General features: G+C 38.2%; 1 protein-coding gene across 1 annotated transcript; it reads right to left on the reverse strand.

Annotated features, from left to right (window-relative positions):
* Nucleotides 1-1,539: 1,539 nt before the first annotated feature.
* Nucleotides 1,540-15,882, reverse strand: UFM1 (ubiquitin fold modifier 1). Its single transcript, NM_001046314.1, is given in 6 exon segments — nucleotides 1,540-3,659; nucleotides 5,153-5,185; nucleotides 6,546-6,585; nucleotides 10,132-10,189; nucleotides 15,673-15,729; nucleotides 15,806-15,882. Coding segments are annotated over 6 exon segments (258 nt in total). The 5' UTR covers nucleotides 15,808-15,882; the 3' UTR covers nucleotides 1,540-3,591.
* Nucleotides 15,883-22,280: the final 6,398 nt, after the last annotated feature.

The raw sequence follows: 22,280 nt of genomic DNA on the forward strand, positions 1-22,280 counted from the left end.
AGTATCTATCAAAATGTTTTGATGTTCAATATACTGAAAATGGGTATTCATGGTCATATTCTATACGTACATTTCTTTCAAATAAGTTACATATGTAATTCATATATGTGTATATATATCCACTAATTCTATAGTTAAATACATAAAAAATATACATGTATATGTGTGTGTGCTAAGTCACTTCAGTTATGTCCAACTCTTTGTGTCCTCATGGATTGCAGCCCTCCAGGCTTCTCTGTCCATGGGATTTTCCATAGAATACTGGAATGGGTTGCTGTGCTCTTCTCCAAGGGATCTTTCCAACCCAGGGATCGAACCCATGTCTCTTATGTCTCCTGCACTGGCAGGCAGGTTCTTTACCACTAGCGCCATCTGGGAAACCCAAGGAAGTGTTAGCTGCTCAGTCATGTCACTCAGATTCTTTGTGACCCCACGGGTTGTAGTCCCCAGGCTCCTAAGTATACACACACATATAAATGATTTACCTACATAATATGCAGTTTTATAAATAGCCTTGGGAACACCAATATATAGTCAGTTATCTTACAAGTACTCCATTTCAGTATATAAATGCTTCCAAGTTATAAATATTTCTAGGTCTTTGAATAGAGATATGGTTGGATAGAGATATTAGTTGGGGTACTAGGGGCTTAAATTGGACTGAATTTTCTTTTCATTGGCTTTTCTTTCAAATGACTGTTACTAGAACACGTAAAAAAAAAAAAACAAAAAAAAAACAAAAAACAAAAACTGGACTTGGAACACTTTAAAAGGAGGCTTTATTCCCAGTGAGTCTCAAGAGACTGTTACAGCATCTCTGCACTTAGATACTGGAGAAGCAGGCAGTAGGAAGAATATTTCCCAAGATCCTAGAACATGTTCTACTCACTCTGACCCCTCAGACTTCATTTTATTCATCTACAAAATGAAAGGGTTTCCCAGGTGGCTCAGTGGTAAAGAATCTGCCTGCCAGTGCAGGAGACACATGAGCTGTGGGTTCTAGCTCTGAGTCAGGAAGATCCCCTGGAGGAAATGGCAACCCACTCCAGTATTCTGAGAAATCCCATGGACAGAGGAGCCTAGCGTGTACAGTCCATGGAGCTGCAAATTGTCGGGACAGGACTGAACGATTAAGCACACACACAAAGTGAAAAGTTATAAATTCTCAAGCTAAGCTGAAAAGCAGAAATCATTAGGACTGCTTTTATATACAGAAATGCTTGCATATCATTCCACATTTAAAGAGTAAGAACTTTAGGGGTAGTTTCCAGAAGTCTGTATTCATAATTTTCTAGGTCACTTTGATAATCGCACAGGTTTAGGACCTACTAGCCTAAACACTTACTATAGGCACTTAACTATACTTTCAATTTTATCTGAAAATGGACTGGCATTTGGAAGTATACATTCATTTCTAAGACCTATAGCCATTAATCATCTTTGTCCCCTATCCCTTTTTTGGGCTTCATATGTTATATACTGCCTTAACAGGTGTGTTAATTAAGCACTTAAATAATAAAATAAGAGTACACAATATGGTTTATGGTGTAAGAAAATGTATTTTCACAAGATATGAATCATGTACCAATAAAGCACTTTAAACTAAATACACCACTTTGAAACATTTTGCACAAAGAAGTTACAGATCATATTTAATAACATGTCTAGTTCTATACAAGGAAATATTTTTAAGACCTTACTGCAATAAAATTTTCCAACCAAAGAACAAAAATTTTAAATAATTTATGAGACATCATAAAACCTATCTGTGTGACAAATCAGGCAGAATTCTGTGCTAGAAACAGAATGAGGGAAAATCTAAATAAGACAAAAAATTCAGAAAATAGGCATTCATAAATTTCTCATTAATGGAGGTTTAATGTTGTTAAAGACCAGGAGTCTTTAGGCATCAGAAAATAAAAATCTGCTTATAAAAATAAAAAATTCCACGAACATTAGTTAACATACTTTTCTACCTCAGCACAAATTTTTTTGCCCTTTACAATTGTGAAGACTGCTAGTCATTGTCAAATATCTGAACCATGTCTTAGTCTTAACCAATATCATCTTTCGGATACTGATTCTGTTGCATAATTTTTTTTCCCCAATGAACCTAGGGCCTATGCACATTTCAATAAAAATTGGTTTTAGAAATACTTTATTCATGAATAATTCAACACCTATATCTTGAAGCTTACATTTTCCAGGCCTCCAAAGTACAAAACAGATACCAAACAACCAGGTCTGCCTCCAGAGACCTCAGCATTTAGAATACAGCAGGTCAAGTGCTGGTTCTCAATCACTATAAGCCTTCACCTTTCAAGATATGCAGAGATACTGATGCCCTCACTAAGGGCAACCATAATCTTCCCTTATGTATATCTTTCTTTAAACTAAGAGAATTCCAAAAACCGTATGTTGACAATGCCTATGCTGTGCTTTCTCTGATCATCTTCAGCTCCTTATAACAATGTCAAGTATTTTGTTTTCCCTTCAGTTCTTTCCATTGCCTCTGTGGCTTTGTCTACCCAGTCTGGCCTTTTCTGTGACACTCTCGTTACAGGTTTCTGCTTGCCTTCCCTTTTGTTTCTTTCCTTCTTGCTAGAAGCCTGGTCATCTGGGCTTCCCCATTTTTCTTCCCTAGCTTCTTATTCACCCCACAACTATAGTCTTAATGCTTCCTTAAATGTTCGGTCTTCATTATGTATAACTAACCAGAATTTAAATTAGCATTTTTATGAGCTCTGTTGTGAACTTTCAGATGTTCTTCTTTACACTTTCTCCCTGAAGGCTATTTAGGATTATCTTAAAAAAGATGATGCTTTCTTGAGGATTCCTATTTTAAAGGTTGTTTTAAAAGAGATCAATAAAGGAATGCATAGTTCAACAACTGATGCTTCTACTTTATTCTTAATTTTCATCATTACAAGTACTGGAGTCTGCAAGATCATCGCTAAAACTCCTTGGTGTGAGATACCAACCAATTTTACCCATAAGGGCTAGATGGAAAATGCAATTTTGGGCTCTTTGATATCAAATTAAAATTTATTAAGAACTCAAGAAGTCTGAAACTTTAAAACAAGCTAAATGATAAGACAAGTTATTCATTGATATGATCCTTTACCATAAATGATATATAAGGAGGAATTCAACTATGTTTGTGTCTGTGAGTCAGATGCTATCAAGCCAACCGTCATGTGTGGATCCATAATCTTTTTTACATTTTTAACTCAGGGACAAGGAGGAAGATTCAGTAAATTTTAATTTTCCAGATGTTCTCAGAAAGAATGACCAGAAGCATCCTCCGGTTATAAGACACAGATGGTTGATCCATTCACCCCTGATGAACTACCTGTGTGTGCAGCGAGGCAGCAATGAAAAAGACTGATCCTCTGTGGTCATGGGGCCCTAGGCCGGGATGCGTTCTCTCCTCACATGAAGTGTGAACAACAAGCATGGACAGATAGTCACCTTTCATTATGTCTTCAATTACTGGTATTTTCATAGGATTTCAAATGCCTGATTCCAATTTTACAATAACAATACCAATATTTACTCTGGAAGGGGGTTTTATGTTCCAAGCAGCAGATATTAACAATGTCCAACACGATCTCTAGGAATTATTCGCAGTTCTGAACCGTGCTTTAGAAAAACATTTCCTACACAAACAGACAGAACAAAACGTTAGGTATTTAAAAAATGACATGCTCTCATTAACAATTCGACAATTAATATGCAGAAGAAACAAAGGAGTGTCAAGTAGGTGCAAAGCTCAAATATATTAGAACCCAAGTCTAGGCTCCTTAGGTCTTGCTCTTACGCTTCTCACATCCTCAAAACCAAAGCAGAGGCTTCTTATGTCTTGTTCTTACTCCTCTCACATCCTCACAACCCAACAAACGTCTGAAAATTTGAAATTAGAACACTACCCACAAAAATAAAAAAAGAAAGGACACTACCCAAAGAAATACCACCAAACACAATCATCAATATTTGCTCTAATATATAATAAAATACTTGGGAGCAGGAAAAATAAGTGTAAATTACCACAAGTGACAAAAGTTTAGCAGTCCTGACCTATTTTGGGTCTGGGCTGCCTACTGAGAGTTTCTTCCCACTATATGATGCCCACAATTCAACTTTAAAGGGGAATCCAACAGGCAACATGTCAGAGTAAGAAGGAGTTCGGATTAATATAAACTACTGGACATTTACAGAGTAAGAAAATGCAAAATTTTTAAACCCAAGTTTAAACAACAACAAAATGCCTCACAATTTTCAAATCCCTCTTTATTTGTTATATGGCTAAATTTACATTTCAATCCCAGGCCTTATGAGGACAATATAATTTGTAGAAGTACTTAAAAAAATAACAGTTTAAAAATAACTACTTCTCAAGACTGCATTTATATTAAATCATGCTTAATTTAAAAATATTTTAACCGAACTATAAGCTAGGCAATGGCACCTCACTCAGCACTCTTGCCTGGAAAATCCCATGGACGGAGGAGCCTGATAGGCTACAGTCCATGGGGTCGCAAAGAGTCAGACATGACCGAGCAACTTCACTTTCACTTTCATAAGCTAAGGAAGGTACATCTCAAACAAATACAGAACTGTCAGTTAAAAAGTTTAAGACTATTCTTACCCTTCCTGCTTGTTAGGGTATCAATACGTAGCGCTACATAATGTTAATGGCTTGAGACTCGAAGTGCAGGCTAAGTCCCATGAAATTTAAATGACTGTACTTCTTCAAAATAATAAGTCAGTACTTACTGAATGTTCATTATGAATAACACAAACTTCTAAGCACTTACATGTACAACCTCACAACTATCTAATGAGATAGTTATTACAGAACATTATTCCCATTAGAGCACAATCTTACCTTAAGACTTTTTGTTACATGTATTAGTTAAAAAACTTTAATGTTCATTATTCAGAATTTCTCTTTCTTGTAGCCAAAAGCATATAACTGATACACAGAATGTAACAAATTATTCACACACTTAGGTAAAGACTGCCACACAATCCCTGAAAATCAGCCATTATCTTGGTAAAATCCTATCAAGTCTAATTAGAATGAATTACGTATTCATTATCAATTGATGTAGACAGCCTCACCACACTGCCATGGATTGCAGATACTCACCAGCAGTCTGTGCAGGATTTATTCCTATTCCATCTAGAAAATAAGTTGTAAAATGACCTGAGTTATTTCTGAAGCTAAAAGGCTTTAACAGTAAGAAGAAATGTGCCAAAATAATGCTGCTGTGCATACAGGCAGTTATACCACGAACATGAATGACAACCTGGCAGGTAGGTTATCTGTTAAATCTCTCACTATTATGCCTTTACACATATTGCTGGACTAGACAATGTCTGTCAGTGAAACGACCCCACGAAGTCTGACAGAGGATAGTTTTTCATACTGTTTTGCCAAATCCAGTGAAAAATAAAGCCAAAATGCCTTAAGTATGCCATTCGTTGTTTAACACTGCTCTGAGGCATCAAATCTTAAGGCTGAAGAACCAGAGAGATATAAGTTCCACTGACACTTGATAAAAGTTTACAATGCACTCTCTCAGTAGCTACTCATTTATGAATCTAAAAGTTTCCAGAAAAGGAAGGATCGCTTTCTTCCAAATACAGACATATTTCAATGTGGCAGCATGCACAATTTTTCAGAATGAGAAATTCCATCATTATCTAAACTAAATCATACCACTTACTGCTCATTAAAGCCACCTTCTCTTAGTCTTTCTTAACTACACATGAACTACTCACCAGTACCTGGGACCATGACTTTGTATTCTTAATAGTTAAGCCTTTCCTGCCATCTTTGTTCCTCATCTTATTTCAGTATTTTCTCTTTGGGCTGGTTCCATTAATTATTTGTAGTATCCAAAAACAGGATTTAATTTATATTATCTAACTGGATAAAATCCTCATTATTGCAAGCCTGTAAGAATTGTTTTCTATCAGGAAAGCAATAGTAAGGGACAGCAAAGGTACATTCCTGCTTAGCTTCCTATATTCTAAAACGATTTATGATACAATAGAAAACGTTTGTTAAATGACAAGTTATTTTTAGCAATAATTTGGCATAAGGACATATGATATTATAATGTGCTGTGCTTAGTCGCTTGGTCATGTCTGACTCGGTGACCCCATGAACTGCGGCCTGCCAGGCTCCTCTGTACATGGGATTCTCCAGGCAGGAATACTGGAATGGGTTCACGCCCATCTCCAGGGAATCTTCCTGACCGAGAGATTGAATGCAGGTCCCCTGCACTGCAGGCGGATTCCTTAGCATCTGAGCCACCAGGGAAGCCCATAAAGTACTGTACTACATAACAAAAGCACAGAAAAAACTGAAGACACAATTATGAACAGTAACTTTGATGTAGTGTTTACAATTATGTATATCACTTATGTTGATATAAAGTTTAGGGTTTTTGTATTTTAAGTCAATTTTAACTAATTTGGTTTCTTTTAAACAGCTAATAGCTCTGTTAATAAACAGGTTTAAGACAAATTCTTACCATTGGTAATAATTGCACTTGTTGCTGCAGGAACTTTAAACTAAAAAGGAAGAAAAGAAAAAATACATATAAGCATATAAAATGTTAATTATAAAAGATAGTTAGCAATGATAGGGTACATATAATCAATTCTATAATTTTAAATGTAATTTATCTTTTAGGATAAGTAACATCATCAAAGAAAGTATTACAATCTGCTTTATCTTTAAAGACTAATGTGCTGTGCAAAGTCGCTCCAATTGTGTGCAACTCTTTGCAGCCCCACGGACTGTACCACCTGGGCTCCTCTGTCCGTGCAGTTTCCCAGGCTAGAACCCTGGATTGGGTTGCCATTTCCTTCTCCAGAGGAATCTTCCCGACCCAGGGACTGAACCCGCGTCTCCTGCGTTGGCAGGCAAGTTCTTTACCACTAGTGCCACCTGTTTTCTAAAACTTGCATTTCATTGTATTTAGGACACCAGAGATTGTAAGATGCATCTTATTTTATGCACCATAAAAAAGGAAAAACACTGTCGATGAATCTATTAACCCAGTGTTTGATCTTTCAGACTTCCACACAGTTTACTTTGGTCATACATAATGCTCAGGCACAAGTGAAAATAAAAGCCAAGTAACTGAAATTTCTTGGTAGAAATAATCAGTTCAAACAAATGCCCTCTTGTGTTTAATACGGGCTTGCAATAGTCCAATTATGCCACCAAGAAATACCTCTAAGTACAAGTAGGGGTGCAGGTGATGTCAGTTGGACAATTATGTGACTGTCACGTGGTCAACCATGACAGACAGCCTCCACTCATCTCTATTCAGAGATGTAAGTGCTTTATGAGTCAATGAAATGTGGTATGGAGCTTATTGGTAGCTTAAAGGTAGAATTATTCTCTTAATGCTCTTATTTGTCAAAGTGTGTTCATAGCTCATTCATTTTTCCAATAATGTAATAAGCACTTCTATGCTACAGACTAGCTTTATAAATATTATACTTGAGTTTTGTGATTAAGTTTGGAAAACACTAAGTTATGCAGATGACACCACCCTTATCGCAGAAAGTGAAGAAGAATTAAAGAGCCTCTTGATGAAAGTGAAAGAGGAGAGAGAAAAAGTTGGCTTAAAGCTCAACATTCAAAATACTAAGATCATGGCATCCGGTCCCATCACTTCATGGCAAACAGATGGGGAAACAGTGGAAACAGTGGCTGACTTTATTTTTTTGGGCTCCAAAATCACTGCAGATGGTGACTGCAGCCATGAAATTAAAAGACGTTTACTCCTTGGAAGGAAAGTTATGACCAACCTAGACAGCAAAGGAGGTAAGTCCTGGGTGTTCATTGGAAGGACTGATGTTGAAGCTGAAACTCCAATACTTTGGCCACCTCATGCAAAGAGTTGACTCATCTGAAAAGACTGTGATGCTGGGAAAGATTGAGGGCAGGAGGAGAAGGGGACGACAGAGGATGAGATGGCTGGATGGCATCACTGACTCAATGGACATGGGTTTGGGTGAACTCCGGGAGTTGGTGATGGACAGGGAGGCCTGGCATGCTGCGGTTTATGGGGTCGCAAAGAGTCGGAGACGACTGAGCGACTGAAGTGAACTGAACTGGGAATTTAAGTTAAATTTAAGTTAAACTGGGAATTTTTTCAATATCCTTTAGTATGCTGCTGCTAAGTCGCTTCAGTTGTGTCCGACTCTGTGCGACCCCATAGACGGCAGCCCACCAGGCTTCCCCGTCCCTGGGATTCTCCAGGCAAGAACACTGGAGTGGGTTGCCATTTCCTTCTCCAATGCATGAAAGTGAAAAGTGAAAGTGAAGTCGCTTAGTCGTGTCTGACTCTTAGCGACCCCTTGGACTGCAGCCTATCAGGCTCCTCCGTCCATGGGATTTTCCAGGCAAGAGTACTGGAGTGAGGTGCCATTGCCTTCTCCGAATATGCTGCTAATATAGTTTATTTGACTCCAGGAAAATACAAAAATAATCAATAACGCCCCATACTTTTGGACCACTGATCCCAATCTCAGTTTTTAATGGTTATTTTATATTTTGGTGGTTCTAGTGGTCTGGGGAAAACATTCTCTCTAGGAAATGCTGCTCTCAGTATTTACAATAATCACACACCATAGTTGAGAAAAAACTAAGAGCTCATTATAATTTATGAATTTAACAATCAAGTTTTAAAATAAGAACTTAACTACACATGAGAACAATTACTTGTTAGGGGCCTATGTACCTAAAAAAAAAAAAAACAATTTTACTGTCCATATGGCACATTTTTAATTGTAAACGTCCTTTATGTTTTAAAAATTTTAAATAAACTTAAAGTAACTTCAAAATATACTTTAATAAATTTTAAAATAGTTAAGTTTTTATAGAGGTTGTAATACTTTTTAAAACCTTGATAAAACACCTAAATTATAGGCAATCTGAGATTTCTAAAACTTGAATATGACAAAGTTTTTAGTTGTTATTCTTAGTTATGTCTACTTTAAGTTACGCATTTTCTTTAGTGGTAACCTATTACATGACAATAAAAATCAAAAGCAACTGCAGACACAATTTTTCCCTTTTCCAGACTATAGTAACAATGTTTAACTGAAATTTGGGGAAGCTTTACTAGTGATGAAAATACAGAAACTACCACTTCTTTCTACAAAAAACTGACAAGTTTTTTCCTAGATGTGAAGTTCCTCAGTTTTCATTTATTTCTATTTCAGATCCCATTGTGTTTTACAATTTAGGATGGTAAGAAGTTCCTCTCAGGCTTTGACAACTCATTTAAATTAATTTCCAGTCCTATGTTGGGGGGTTTTATTTTTTATTAAGAGAATTATATTAGGGTTTTATATCCACGGACAACTCAGGTCAACTCTTACTCTTACTGAAAGATTCCACAACATTAAATATAAATGCTATTATATTTTTACTCAAAATCATGTTATTGGGCAGGAAGGATAAGCATTAACTATTTCCATTTTACAGATGTAAGAAATTTCAGGAAGAGAGAAACTGTCATGTCAAACAAATAATTAATGACACAGTTAAAAGAGGAACCCTAAGTCTCCCAAGTCATAAGCTTCTCTTCTAATTGTCAAAAACAAACAGTTACTTTATAGATGCCTCTGATGAAAATCTTTGTTTGGAAAAATTTTATCTCTTAAAAACAGAAACCCAATCATATTTTCAAAAACAATAAATTTTACTGACACCGCACATGCTTATAGAGAAAAGTTGAAAAACATGATAAATATATAATAAAATTGTACTTCCAGAATCAAAGTTAGTAAAAATACAAGCATACAGTGTGACGTTTTTAAAAAATTGACATATGACTATCTTTTCAATTTCAATAAGGATTCCCCTTATAATTTAAGTTACATTAAATACATGCGTCAGTTTGTGTGACCCATTCTTGTATCTGTGGGTCTCAACTCTCACTCTGCTTTTACCTTTAAGTGAGGTTTAATTTTGACACCATAAACCTAGCAATGAACTTGTGTGGAAGTGGGAGGTCAAGACACATGCAGATTTTTGAGACACATTTTGAGACACAAATTGTATTCTCTACAGGCCGTTCCAATTTCTATACTTACTTCTTCTGCTGCAAACTTTAACACTGCTGTGAAAGGTGTACTTTCGGGAACACTGAGTCTGCAAAAATTAAAAAAGAATTTTTTGAAAGGCTGATTTTTTAAGTCCTTTGTTACTTATTTCAGCTCTTGTAGCAGACCTTGGCAAAGCTGTCTTTTGAGTCTGAGGTTGGCTGTTCTGATTATACACCATGTGCATTAAGTCTAAAAAAGAAAGCAATAATTAGCCTTATAGCTGACATGGTGCCCTCAGGTCCACTTGAAAATGCATAACCTATAATAGGTATGGATTTGTACATGTTTAATACTTTGATACAAACAAGTCTAGCATGTAGGTTGCTTCTTGTTTCCAAAAATGGATTTCAAAAAGTGGAATCTCTCCTCAATCTTAAGTACACTTTGCCACCTACAGTTCATCCTGTGCAGGAACATGATTGTTTTCATTAGAAGAGCAGGCTACCTGGGGAGCATCATCTTTTCATGAACTTTTCTGTGCACTTTCAATCACCAAGTCAAAAATAATAGTCCAAGTTGGTAAAAATGAGTATGTTTACTATGGGAAAATAAGAAGTGATCTCCCACCTTTATAACATATAAAAAAGCTCATACAACACAATCTGAAATAACATTCTGAAAAGTGATGTGTGGTTTTGACTTGAATTGTGGCAAGTATATTCAAGATCACTGATAAACAATCAATCTGTATCAACTATTCAACTTAACCATAAAAAAGAATTGACATTATACCTTAAGAAAACAGAGAAACAGGTTAAAAAATAAGCTATGTAAGATTCCTAATGTAAAACAAATTACAGTGAGTAAAGACAGAAACAAAAGTAACATTTCTCTTTGAAACTTCTCTATTTGTCACCACTGTACTGTTCTCTAATGATTTAATACAACTACAATATGTAACATTCTCAGGTATATATACCACCTGCTCACTCAGTCTACAGATTGAATGCTGAATACAAAAATCATTATATCTGATGTTGCACATTACCATGATTTTCAATAAGAAAAGTGTGAACAGATTTCTTGGCTGCCATATTCCACTCCCCCAAAATATGGCTAAAGAGAAAACAGAACATGTTTTTTTCCCTTTCCTTTTTTATATGGAATAAAAAGAGACAAATACAATTATAAAGAATAGCCATTTATTTAAAAAATACCTAATAAACTGGCAATATAAAAATTTACAAAGCCAGGAATAGTACTTTGCAAGTATTTCTATAGTTTATTTACAGTTCAGAACCTGAGAATCGCTGTCCTAAAACTCTTGCCTGTAGAGAACTTCTAAAACTTTGGGGTTTCAATTCACTTTTGGACTAGAGATAGGAAATGTCCTTGTACCATATAATTAAATGTCATGCTGATACTCATTAACAAAAGTTTCTCTCCACAGATTAAATTGGTGAGACTATCCAAACAAAACCCAATAAAATATAAAAGCGTATTTAGTGAATGTTCTGACAGAAAATTGCACAGGGACTGGGAGTTACTTTCACTCCAGAGAATTTATCTAGATCTGATGCCCTTGAGTTTGCCAGTCACATCACTTACTCATACATTACATTGGTATTTTGGAAAGATGACAACCATCCTGTATACTGAGGTGATCTTTTAAAGTAGACTACTGGCATTTTTTTAATTAAAAATCTCACATAAATAGAAGTATGGCATAACTTCACCCTGCTTATTTAACTTATATGCAGAGTACATCATGAGAAACACTAGGCTGGAAGAAGCACAAGCTGGAATCAAGATTTCTGGGAGAAATATCAATAACCTCAGATATGCAGATGACACCACATTTAATGGCTGAAAGTGAAGAGGAACTAAAAAGCCTCTTGATGAAAGTGAAAGAGGAGAGTGAAAAAGTTGGTTTAAAGCTCAACATTCAGAAAACGAAGATCATGGCATCTGGTCCCATCACTTCATGGGAAACAGAGGGGGAAACAGTGGAAACAGTGTCAGACTTTATTTTGGGGGGCTCCAAAATCACTGCAGATGGTGACTGCAGCCATGAAATTAAAAGACGCTTACTCCTTGGAAGGAAAGTTATGACCAACCTAGATAGCATATTGAAAAGCAGAGACATTACTTTGCCAACAAAGGTCCATCTAGTCAAGGCTATGGTTTTTCCAGTGGTCATGTATGGATGTGAGAGTTGGACTGTGAAGAAGGCTGAGTGCCGAAGAATTGATGCTTTTGAACTGTGGTGTTGGAGAAGACTCTTGAGAGTCCCTTGGACTGCAAGGAGATCCAACCAGTCCATTCTAAAGGAGATCAGCCCTGGGTGTCCTTTGGAAGGAATGATGCTAAAGCTGAAACTCCAGTACTTTGGCCACCTGATGCGAAGAGCTGACTCATTGGAAAAGACTCTGATGCTGGGAGGGATTGGGGGCAGGAGGAGAAGGGGACGACAGAGGATGAGATGGCTTGATGGCATCACCGACTCGATGGACGTGAGTTTCAGTGAACTCCGGGAATTGGTGATGGACAGGGAGGCCTGGCATGCTGTGATTCATGGGGTCACAAACAGTCAGACACGACTGAGTGACTGAACTGAACTGACCAGTGTTAGAAAGAATGAAGTTTGTACAGGACACTGAGAGAAGGGTGACACGAACTTTCTATACCATCACAGAAATTGTCACGGAGGTGAAATTTTAATCATTAAAGGATGTTATCAGGAAGTGGTACTCACAAAACTACATTCTAAGCACAGAAGAGAATGTGTGCCAGAGCAGGTAGATTTCAAAAGATTTGCTGTCAATATGCAACTAGGATGGCTGAAACTTTAAATGATGGTGGTAGTGACGGGGCTGGGGAGGCGAGGCAGGGAGTTGAGACTGGGAAGACTAGAATTAGACTGCAAGAGTCAGAGTGAAAGTCGCTCAGTCCTGTTGGACTCTTTGTGATGCTATGGGCTGTAGCCTGCCAGGCTCCTCTGTCCCTGGAATTCTCCAGGCAAGAATACTGGAGTAAGTAGCCGTTCCCTTCTCCAGGGGATCTTCCCAACCCAGGGATGGAACCCAGGTCTCCCACACTGCCGGCAGATTCTTTACCATCTGAGCTGAAAGAGTCTAAGGTGTTTCTAATGCATCCTGTACATGACAGAGAATGTTTGATTTCAACATTTCTATAACCAAGTAGCAGTATCAACAAGGAATCAATCAACAAGCAAAACCAACCATAAAAACTGGGACATTCCCCCAGAATAAATCTACAACTGCAACATCCTCTCTAGAATGCAACCGTTAGCAACTCAAAAGGACGCTTCTCTATTACAGTACATATTTACCTGCCTGACAAGTGAAAAGTGGCCTAAAGAGTTAAAGCATGTTTTCCCACAAATCTCAGAGCTGCTTTTACTTACATAATCCTAAAAGACGATGCTGTGAAATATGCCACACAATATGCCAGCAAATTTGGAAAACTCAGCAGTGGCTACAGGACTGGAAAATGTATTTTCATTCCAATCCCAAAAAAAGGCAATACCAAAGAATGTTCAAACTACCACACAACTGCATTCATCTCACACGCTATCAAAGTAATGCTCAAAATTCTCCAAGCCAGGCTTCAACAGTATGTGAACCATGAATTTCCAGAGCTGGATTTAGAAAAGATAGAGGAACCAAAGATCAAACTGCCAACATCCGTTGAATCACGAAAAAAGCAAGAGAGTTGCAGAAAAACATCTACTTCTGCTTTACTGACTATGCCAAAGCCTTGACTGTGTGGATCCCAACAAACTGTGGAAAATTCTTCAAGAGATGGGAATACCAGATCACCTGACCTGTCTCCTGAGAAACCTGTATGCAGGTCAGGAAACAACAGTCAGAACTGGACATAGAATAACACACTGTTTCTCAGTTGGGAAAGGAGTACATCAAGGTTGTATATCGTCACCCTGCTTATTTAACTTACATGCAGAGTACATCATGAGAAATGCTGGACTGGGTGAAGCGTAAGCTGAAATCAAGATTGCCGGGAGAAATATCAAAAACCTCAGATACACAGAGGACACAACCCTTATGGCAGAAAGTGAAGAAGAACTAAACAGCCTCTTGATGAAAGTAAAAGAGGAGGTGGGTGGGTGGGTGGGGGGGAAGTTGGCTTAAAACTCAACATTCAGAAAACCAAGATCATGGCATCTGGTCCCATCACTTCATGGGAAATACATGGGAAATAGTGACAGACTTTATTTTTTGGGGCTTCAGAATCACTGCAGATGGTGACTGCAGCCATGAAATTAAAACATGCTTGCTCCTTGGAAGAAAAGTTATGACCAACCTAGCCAGCATATTAAAAAGCAGAGACATTACTTTGTCAACAAAGGTCCATCTAGTCAAAGCTATGGTTTTTCCAGTAGTCATGTATAGATGTGAGGATGGACTATAAAGAAAGCTGAGCGCTGAAGAATTGATGCTTTTGAACTGTGGTGTTGGAGAAGACTCTTGAGAGTCCCTTGGACTGCAAGGAGATCCAACCAGTCCATCCTAAAGGACATCAGTCCTGAATATTCATTCGAAGGACTGATGTTAAAGCTTGAAACTCCAATACTTTGGCCACCTGATGTGAAGAACTGACTCATTGGAAAAGATCCTGATGCTGGGAAAGACTGAAGACGGGAGGAGCAGGGGATGACAGAGGATGAGATGGTTGGATGGCATCACTGACTCATTGCATGTGAGTCTGAGTAAACTCTGGGGGTCGGTGTTGGACAGGAGGGCCTGGCGTGCTGCAGTCTATAGGGTCACAAGGAGTCGGACATGACTGAGCGACTGAACTAAAATCATACATGTTATATACATTTTATATAAACATATCCATATACAAACTACACACACAACTACACACACACACTAAACTAGAGGCCTGCCAGCAAACTCATCCAGTCAATAAGTATTAAGCGAACTGGTACCACTTTCAGGCACCCTTATATAGTTACTGAGGCTGCCTTACACCTTCTTCCCTCCCTCCTTCTCATTCTTATCCAGAGCCAGTTGACAGACTGATGAGAATACTCCGGTATAAAGGCAGAAATCAGAGATGATGAGAAGAGGCAGTTAAGGGCTCTACTTTGTTAAGCCCAACTATCGTGGGAGTTACACCAACGGGAATCAAGGGCCTGACGTTCTGGACATTTCAGAACCTGGGCTGGGAGGCCTTGCCTTACTTCCCCGAACAGTTGGTCAAAGCGGTGAAAGGCCTGTCTCGTTATAAGCAGATTTAAGACTGTATTAAGGATCCAAGCAAATCACCAGGGCCCGGTCCACACGTGCCCCTGCTCCACCACCCCCGAAATGAGTTCCGAAGAGAGCTCGGAAACCAACAACGACGTTCCCATCACATAACACCCACACAGCCTCGCGCCAGGGCAAGCTGATACACGATAACCCGGTTCAGGTGAGTGGGGCTGCCTCGGGGAGAGGAGAGGAACGCGCACTGCTGAGGTGGAGGCCGCTGGGATGGCTCGAGTCGCCTTCCCCCCAACTCGAGAGCCCCTCCACCCGCCACCGCGTCCGAGCTACTCACACTTTGTATGGCAGCCGCGGGTCCGACGTCAGTGTGATCTTAAAAGAAACTTTCGACCTGAGGAAGAGAGAAGAAGAAGTTAAGGTCGGGCAACGGGACCGCGGAATTGGGCGGCTGGAAAGCCAACACTTACATGGTGCCGCCGTTCGGGACCGAAACCTCACAGCAAACCCGTGCTGAACCTCACACTTGCACCCTAGCGTCTCTTCCAACTCAGGTCCACGTCTCCTTCCGCAAGCTGGGGTCCTCCGAAGATGTGGCTGTCCAGAGCACTGCCTGAAAATTGGAGCCAGAGGCTCAAGTTGGACGGAGCTTACGAGATCGAAATAGCGAATGCTTTTGTATGTATATTTCTGGAACACAGTTTCGGGTCGTATGGAAAGAATACTATTTTACTTGAAGTTATTTTTCTTCCGTATTTTTAGTTAGGCAGCACAGAGACAGCGAGATTCAAGGTCCCAGTTTGCAAGTCGGGGCGGAAGTATGGGTCCGGGAAGGCGGGGGAAAAGCTGAGCGGTGGGCAGGATTGTGGGCAGGGCCGGACGCGGGCGCGATCCTACGTTGCCGAGGCAACATGAGCGCGGAGAAGATCCAGTGATGCTCAAGAAGTGGCGGATTCATTTTGATATTTGGCAAAACTAATACAATTATGTAAAGTTTAAAAATAAAATAAAATTTTAAAAAAAGAATTAAATAATAAAAAATAAAAAAAAATAAAGTATGTGAAGCCAAAAAAAAAAAAAAAAAAAGAAGCGGGAATCCTCACCCAGTTTTAATATTAGTATTTTCTACCTGCCCAGCTACCTAATCATGTTGTAGGTTTCTCGTAATTTAGCTCTAAAGTTTTTGTTTTCCACAGATAAGAAACTTACCAAGTTGGTGGGAAAGACAAGATCCCTGCACTTGAGGAACCTGAAGTCTAGTTGAGAAGAGAAATCCCACAAACAGATTTCAGTAGTTTGTGATCTCACAGGATTAAACCAGGGGATAAGTTTGCCTATTATCAGTTACATTTGTTCAGCTTAATAGCAAATTTTCTCAGAAAGTGAAGAGGAACTAAAAAGCCTCTTGATGAAGGTGAAAGAGGAGAGTGAAAAAGTTGGCTTAAAACTCAACATTCAGAAAACGAAGATCATGGCATCTGGTCCCATCACTTCATGGGAAATAGATGGGGAAACAGTGGAAACAGTGTCAGACTTTATTTTGGGGGGCTCCAAAATCACTGCAGATGGTGACTGCAGCCATGAAATTAAAAGACGCTTACTCCTTGGAAGAAAAGTTATGACCAACCTAGATAGCATATTCAAAAGCAGAGATATTACTTTGCCAACAAAGGTCCATCTAGTCAAGGCTATGGTTTTTCCAGTGGTCAGAGAGTTGGACTGTAAAGAAAGCTGAGCGCCGAAGAATTGATGCTTTTGAATTGTGTTGGAGAAGACTCTTGAGAGTCCCTTGGACTGCAAGGAGATCCAACCAGTCCATTCTGAAGGAGATCAGCTCTGGGATTTCTTTGGAAGGAATGATGCTAAAGCTGAAACTCCAGTACTTTGGCCACCTCATGCAAAGAATTGACTCATTGGAAAAGACTCTGATGCTGGGAGGGATTGGGGGCAGGAGGAGAAGGGGACAACAGAGGATGAGATGGCTGGATGGCATCACTGACTCGATGGACGTGAGTCTGAGTGAATTCAGGGAGTTGGTGATGGACTGGGAGGCCTGGCGTGCTGCGATTCATGGGGTCGCAAAGAGTCAGACACGACTGAGCAACTGAACTGAACTGAACTGAATCCTTTCTATGTGTCAGGCACTAAAGCTAAATGCTGAGTATGCTGATATGAATAAGGTAGGTAGGTCGAACCTTCTGGAATCTAACAAGTTCTTGTATAATGAGAGAAGAAGACTGTATTTCCTCTAATTTTTTATTACAAATCCAAGCATCTATGTCTGGATGACAAAACATCTTCTTACGATGTCTGTAAGAACCTTTTAAAAGGAACATTGCAATGAATAGACAAAATGGAAATAGACTAATATAGACTTATAGACTAATATAGACTAATAGACGAATATAATGGAAAAAATGGTTAACATTTAGTATACTATGTTACATTCTTAAGGAGAGGAGTCTAAGAGAGGAATAGGGGAGCAACTGTAGTGGCAGTGCTGAAAACAAATTTCATCTTTGCCTTAATTTCGTAGATTACTACTTTTCTGTATTGGTATCTATCCATGCATGATTCCGACTGTAGGAAAAAAAGACCTTGATATTCTCATGACAGTCACTGTCTTCTACACTTTTAAAAATGTAGGTCTTGCCATGTATGTAGTAGCATAGAAGCTAATGTCTACTGATAGATTTGGGGATCAACAGTTATAGCATTAGCTCAATATTACTCTTTTTTTTTTTAATTTGCTAAGACATCTAGCAAAATTTGGCAAATATAACTAAAGAAGGATCTTCTTATTTATTGAAAAGTTGATATGGCAAAATATATTTAATAACTCTAAACTGGAAGCAAACTTGATTTTAGGAGGTTATTGGCAAATGTAACATTTTAGGACAACAACTAGCATAAGTAGACTAATGTGTTTTGGAAGGGGGCCAATTAGCATCATGCAGAGGCAGAAATGATTGTGGAACTGCATGGTGTGATCATATTAGAACTCATTAAATATCATTGAAGCAACCCAATATTCTTTTTTCAAAAGCATATACAGCTCTCATTATTAGAAAGAAATGGGAGGGATAGTAAATTTACTTAAGGATGAAAAGAATAGGCTGACAGAGTCATAAAATTCTTCTTACCAGTTATTTCTGTAGCCAGATTTAAATAAAGTAGAAAACATGTCAGATTTAGGTACCAATTCATTTTTATCTTTCTAACTCTTTCACCCTAATTTGACTGTATTTGGAATTATGACTAAAATCACCTGATAGTCAAGTTTTTTCATCCTGGATGGTTTATGCTTGGGTAAATCTTAGGGTCTTCTACTCCAAACATTTTATATTACAGGAAACAAATTATATATCAATGCTTTAGCAATAAATGAATTTTTTAAATAGAGGTTTACTTTGGTCAAGCTGGTTTTAGAAAAGGCAGAGGAACCAGAGATCAAATTGCCAACATTCGCTGGATCATGGAAAAAGCAAGAGAGTTCCAGAAAAACATCTGTTTCTGCTTTATTGACTGTGCCAAAGCCTTTGACTGTGTGGATCACAAGAAACTGTGGAAAATTCTGAAAGAGATGGGCATACCAGACCACCTGACCTGCCTCTTGAGAAACCTATATGCAGGTCAGGAAGCAACAGTTAGAACTGGACATGGAACAACAGACTGGTTCCAAACAGGAAAAGGAGTACGTCAAGGCTGTATATTGTCACCCTGTTTATTTAACTTCTATGCAGGGTACATCATGAGAAATGCTGGGCTGGAAGAAGCACAAGCTGGAATCAAGATTTCTGGGAGAAATATCAATAACCTCAGATATGCAGATGATACTACCCTTATGGCAGAAAGTGAAGAGGAACTAAAAAGCCTTTTGATGAAAGTGAAAGAGGAGAGTGAAAAAGTTGGTTTAAAGCTCAACATTCAGAAAACGAAGATCATGGCATCTGGTGCCATCACGTCATGGGAAATAGATGGGGAAACAGTGGAAACAGTGTCAGACTTTATTTTGGGGGGCTTCAAAATCACTGCAGATGGTGACTGCAGCCATGAAATTAAAAGACGCTTACTCCTTGGAAGGAAAGTTATGACCAACCTAGATAGCAAATTCAAAAGCAGAGATATTACTTTGCCAACAAAGGTCCATCTAGTCAAGGCTATGGTTTTTCCAGTGGTCATGTATGGATGTGAGAGTTGGACTCTGAAGAAGGCTGAGTGCCGAAGAATTGATGCTTTTGAACTGTGGTGTTGGAGAAGACTCTTGAGAGTCCCTTGGACTGCAAGGAGATCCAACTAGTCCATCCTAAAGGAGACCAGTCCTGGGTGTTCATTGGAAGGACTGATGCTGAAGCTGAAACTCCAGTACTTTGGCCACCTCATGCAAAGAGTTGACTCATTGGAAAAGACCCTGATGCTGGGAGGGATTGGGGGCAGGAGGAGAAGGGGACGACAGAGGATGAGATGGTTGGATGGCATCACTGACTCGATGGACGTGAGTTTGAGTGAATTCCGGGAGTTGGTGATGGACAGGGAGGTCTGGCATGCTGCAATTCATGGGATTGCAAAGAGTCGGACACAACTGAGTAACTGAACTGAACTGAACTGAATTTGGTCATATTCCCCCTACCCCAATCTTCTAGCAAGCATTGGTATTACTGGGGCAATGATAATAATAATGGCTCAAGATGTATCAAGATTTTTTGTGCTAGGTATTATGTTAAGTATTTAGTGTTAGTGGAATCACAAAATATAGACTTTAAACTTTCATTGACCTTAGCTGTAATAATTCAATGACAAGAAGTCTTATTCAAAGAGAATGATCTGGTAGACAAAAGTATGGGAAAATATGTAGATACTATGTTGATCCTTGTAAGTTCTATATGGTTCGAGAGTGCCTTACCTCCTTGTAAACCTGCGAACAATGAAATATAGCTGAGATTAGAGTTTAGCAAGACCAGGCAATGGCCTTAGAGGAGATTACACCCTGAAATGTGCTGCCACTGATTACTATGGTGACATACATTTCCCACTTATTTCCTGAAATTTAATGAAGGAAAGTAAAATGAACAAGAGTTTTCTAGGAATGTCATTGTTTGACTATCAGCCTTATAAATGTGAGACTTAATCACAAAATTTGCAGTATTTTAACTACTGAAATTATAGAATACCTTTATTACTAAAAAGCATTTAAATTATATAAAGGAAGAATTTACTAGTCTTGCATAATTAAAGTTTTCTCTCTAAATACTACATGAATTGTCTGTCTAATGGGAATACACTTATTGGAAAAAATTAGAGTCCTCTTTCACAAATCTCCAAACACAGGATGTGTTTCTTCTACATACCAGTAGCTCTATGAGGTCAGTACTAGTTATATTCTATTTTCAGGAGAGGAAAGTAGCTCATGGAAATTAAATAACCTATCCTAAATATAAGTAAGTGACTGAAATGAGATTGAACTCAGATATCTGGTATTAAAAACTGAGTTTTAACACTACAAGAGGTTAAGGATTTAAGTCATATCTTTAACTAGTGGCAACCAAATTTTTGAGGGAGGAAATATTTTTATCCTTATTTCACAAGTAAGGAAGTTAAGACACAAAAACGCTAAGTGATTTTTTCAAGGTCACACCACTGATGACCATTAAAATATTAATATTATTTTAATTGATATTTCTGGCCTTAAATATATTTTGAAATTATTTATGACTCTCCATCATACCTAAACAGAGCAAGAAATGGTCATTGATAATATTCTCTTATATTTATACAACATTTTGTTCTTTTTGAAAAGTTTTGCATTCACTGTCTTATTTGTTGTCTAAAATAAAACGTACAAAGCACTTGTGATGTGTACTATTATCTTTTTTAAAAATGAGAAAATGGACAAAAGAGGCTTTGAACAGGCCTAGGGTAACACACATGATTTGTGAGGAAATAGTGACAAAGCATAGTTATTGATGTTTCTTTACAAAATTTGATCATATACAAAGTTTATTTTTAGTAGTGAAATACAAATAATTGAATGGTAAATTCATTTGATGAGCTTGTCAAGGAATTCTTACTCAGTTTTTATTTCCCATCAGTATCTAGCATATAGCAGGTACTCAATCAATATTTGCTTAATTAATTAATGTTACTTTAAAAATTGTTGTAGGTGCTTCCTAATTACAGTAGTGTTTTACATTCCATTAAGTGCAGTCATCAATGTTCTTAATGCAGTAGACTATACACTTTGATTCTTGCTTTATTCTTATTTTAAAGCTTATCTATTCAAAGGACAGACTCCTCACTCAATTTATGGCTACTGGTGACAGCAGAGGTTAGAAAAAGCTAATTAAAGGTTCTTATCAAATATTATCAAATAAAGATGCCATTTAAATAAAAAATTACATGAATATCCTCACATGTTCCCACACCATTACTTTATGTGACATGTTTGTGCTGAATCAGAGACCTTGCACCAGAAATCTCATTATTGGTTTTCTTAGGATTATATACTTCTTAGAGATGAGGAATTGCTCACTGATATTAGCAATTGCTTTGCTAATATTGATATTAGCACTGAAGGAAAGTTGCAAGCTTCATGGTAGCCTGGGGTTAAAACTCCCCTCCAGGTCCTCCCCACCATTCTATGCCAAACAAAGAACTCTCTCACCCAAAGAAAAAAATGGACATTAAGGTTGATTACGCCCAGCTCCCAGCTGGTCCAGCCTCTGGCTGATCTCCAAAATTCCTTGCCCCAACCGTTTAAGAGATAACTACTCTGAACAACCTTGGAGAAAAACAGACCCCCTTAAGACAGTAACTTTCCACATACATGCCTATATATACCTACTCTTTTCTTGGGTAAGTGCGGCAGCTCGCTAATCTGACTGCTGCCCCTCCTTGCGTCATTAAAGGTGATCTGTTCCTGTAAAGTGCCGGCCTCATTCTTTTTTG

The sequence above is a fragment of the Bos taurus genome, chromosome 12 (assembly GCF_002263795.3).
Source record: "Bos taurus isolate L1 Dominette 01449 registration number 42190680 breed Hereford chromosome 12, ARS-UCD2.0, whole genome shotgun sequence".
Classification (NCBI taxonomy): domain Eukaryota; kingdom Metazoa; phylum Chordata; class Mammalia; order Artiodactyla; family Bovidae; genus Bos; species Bos taurus.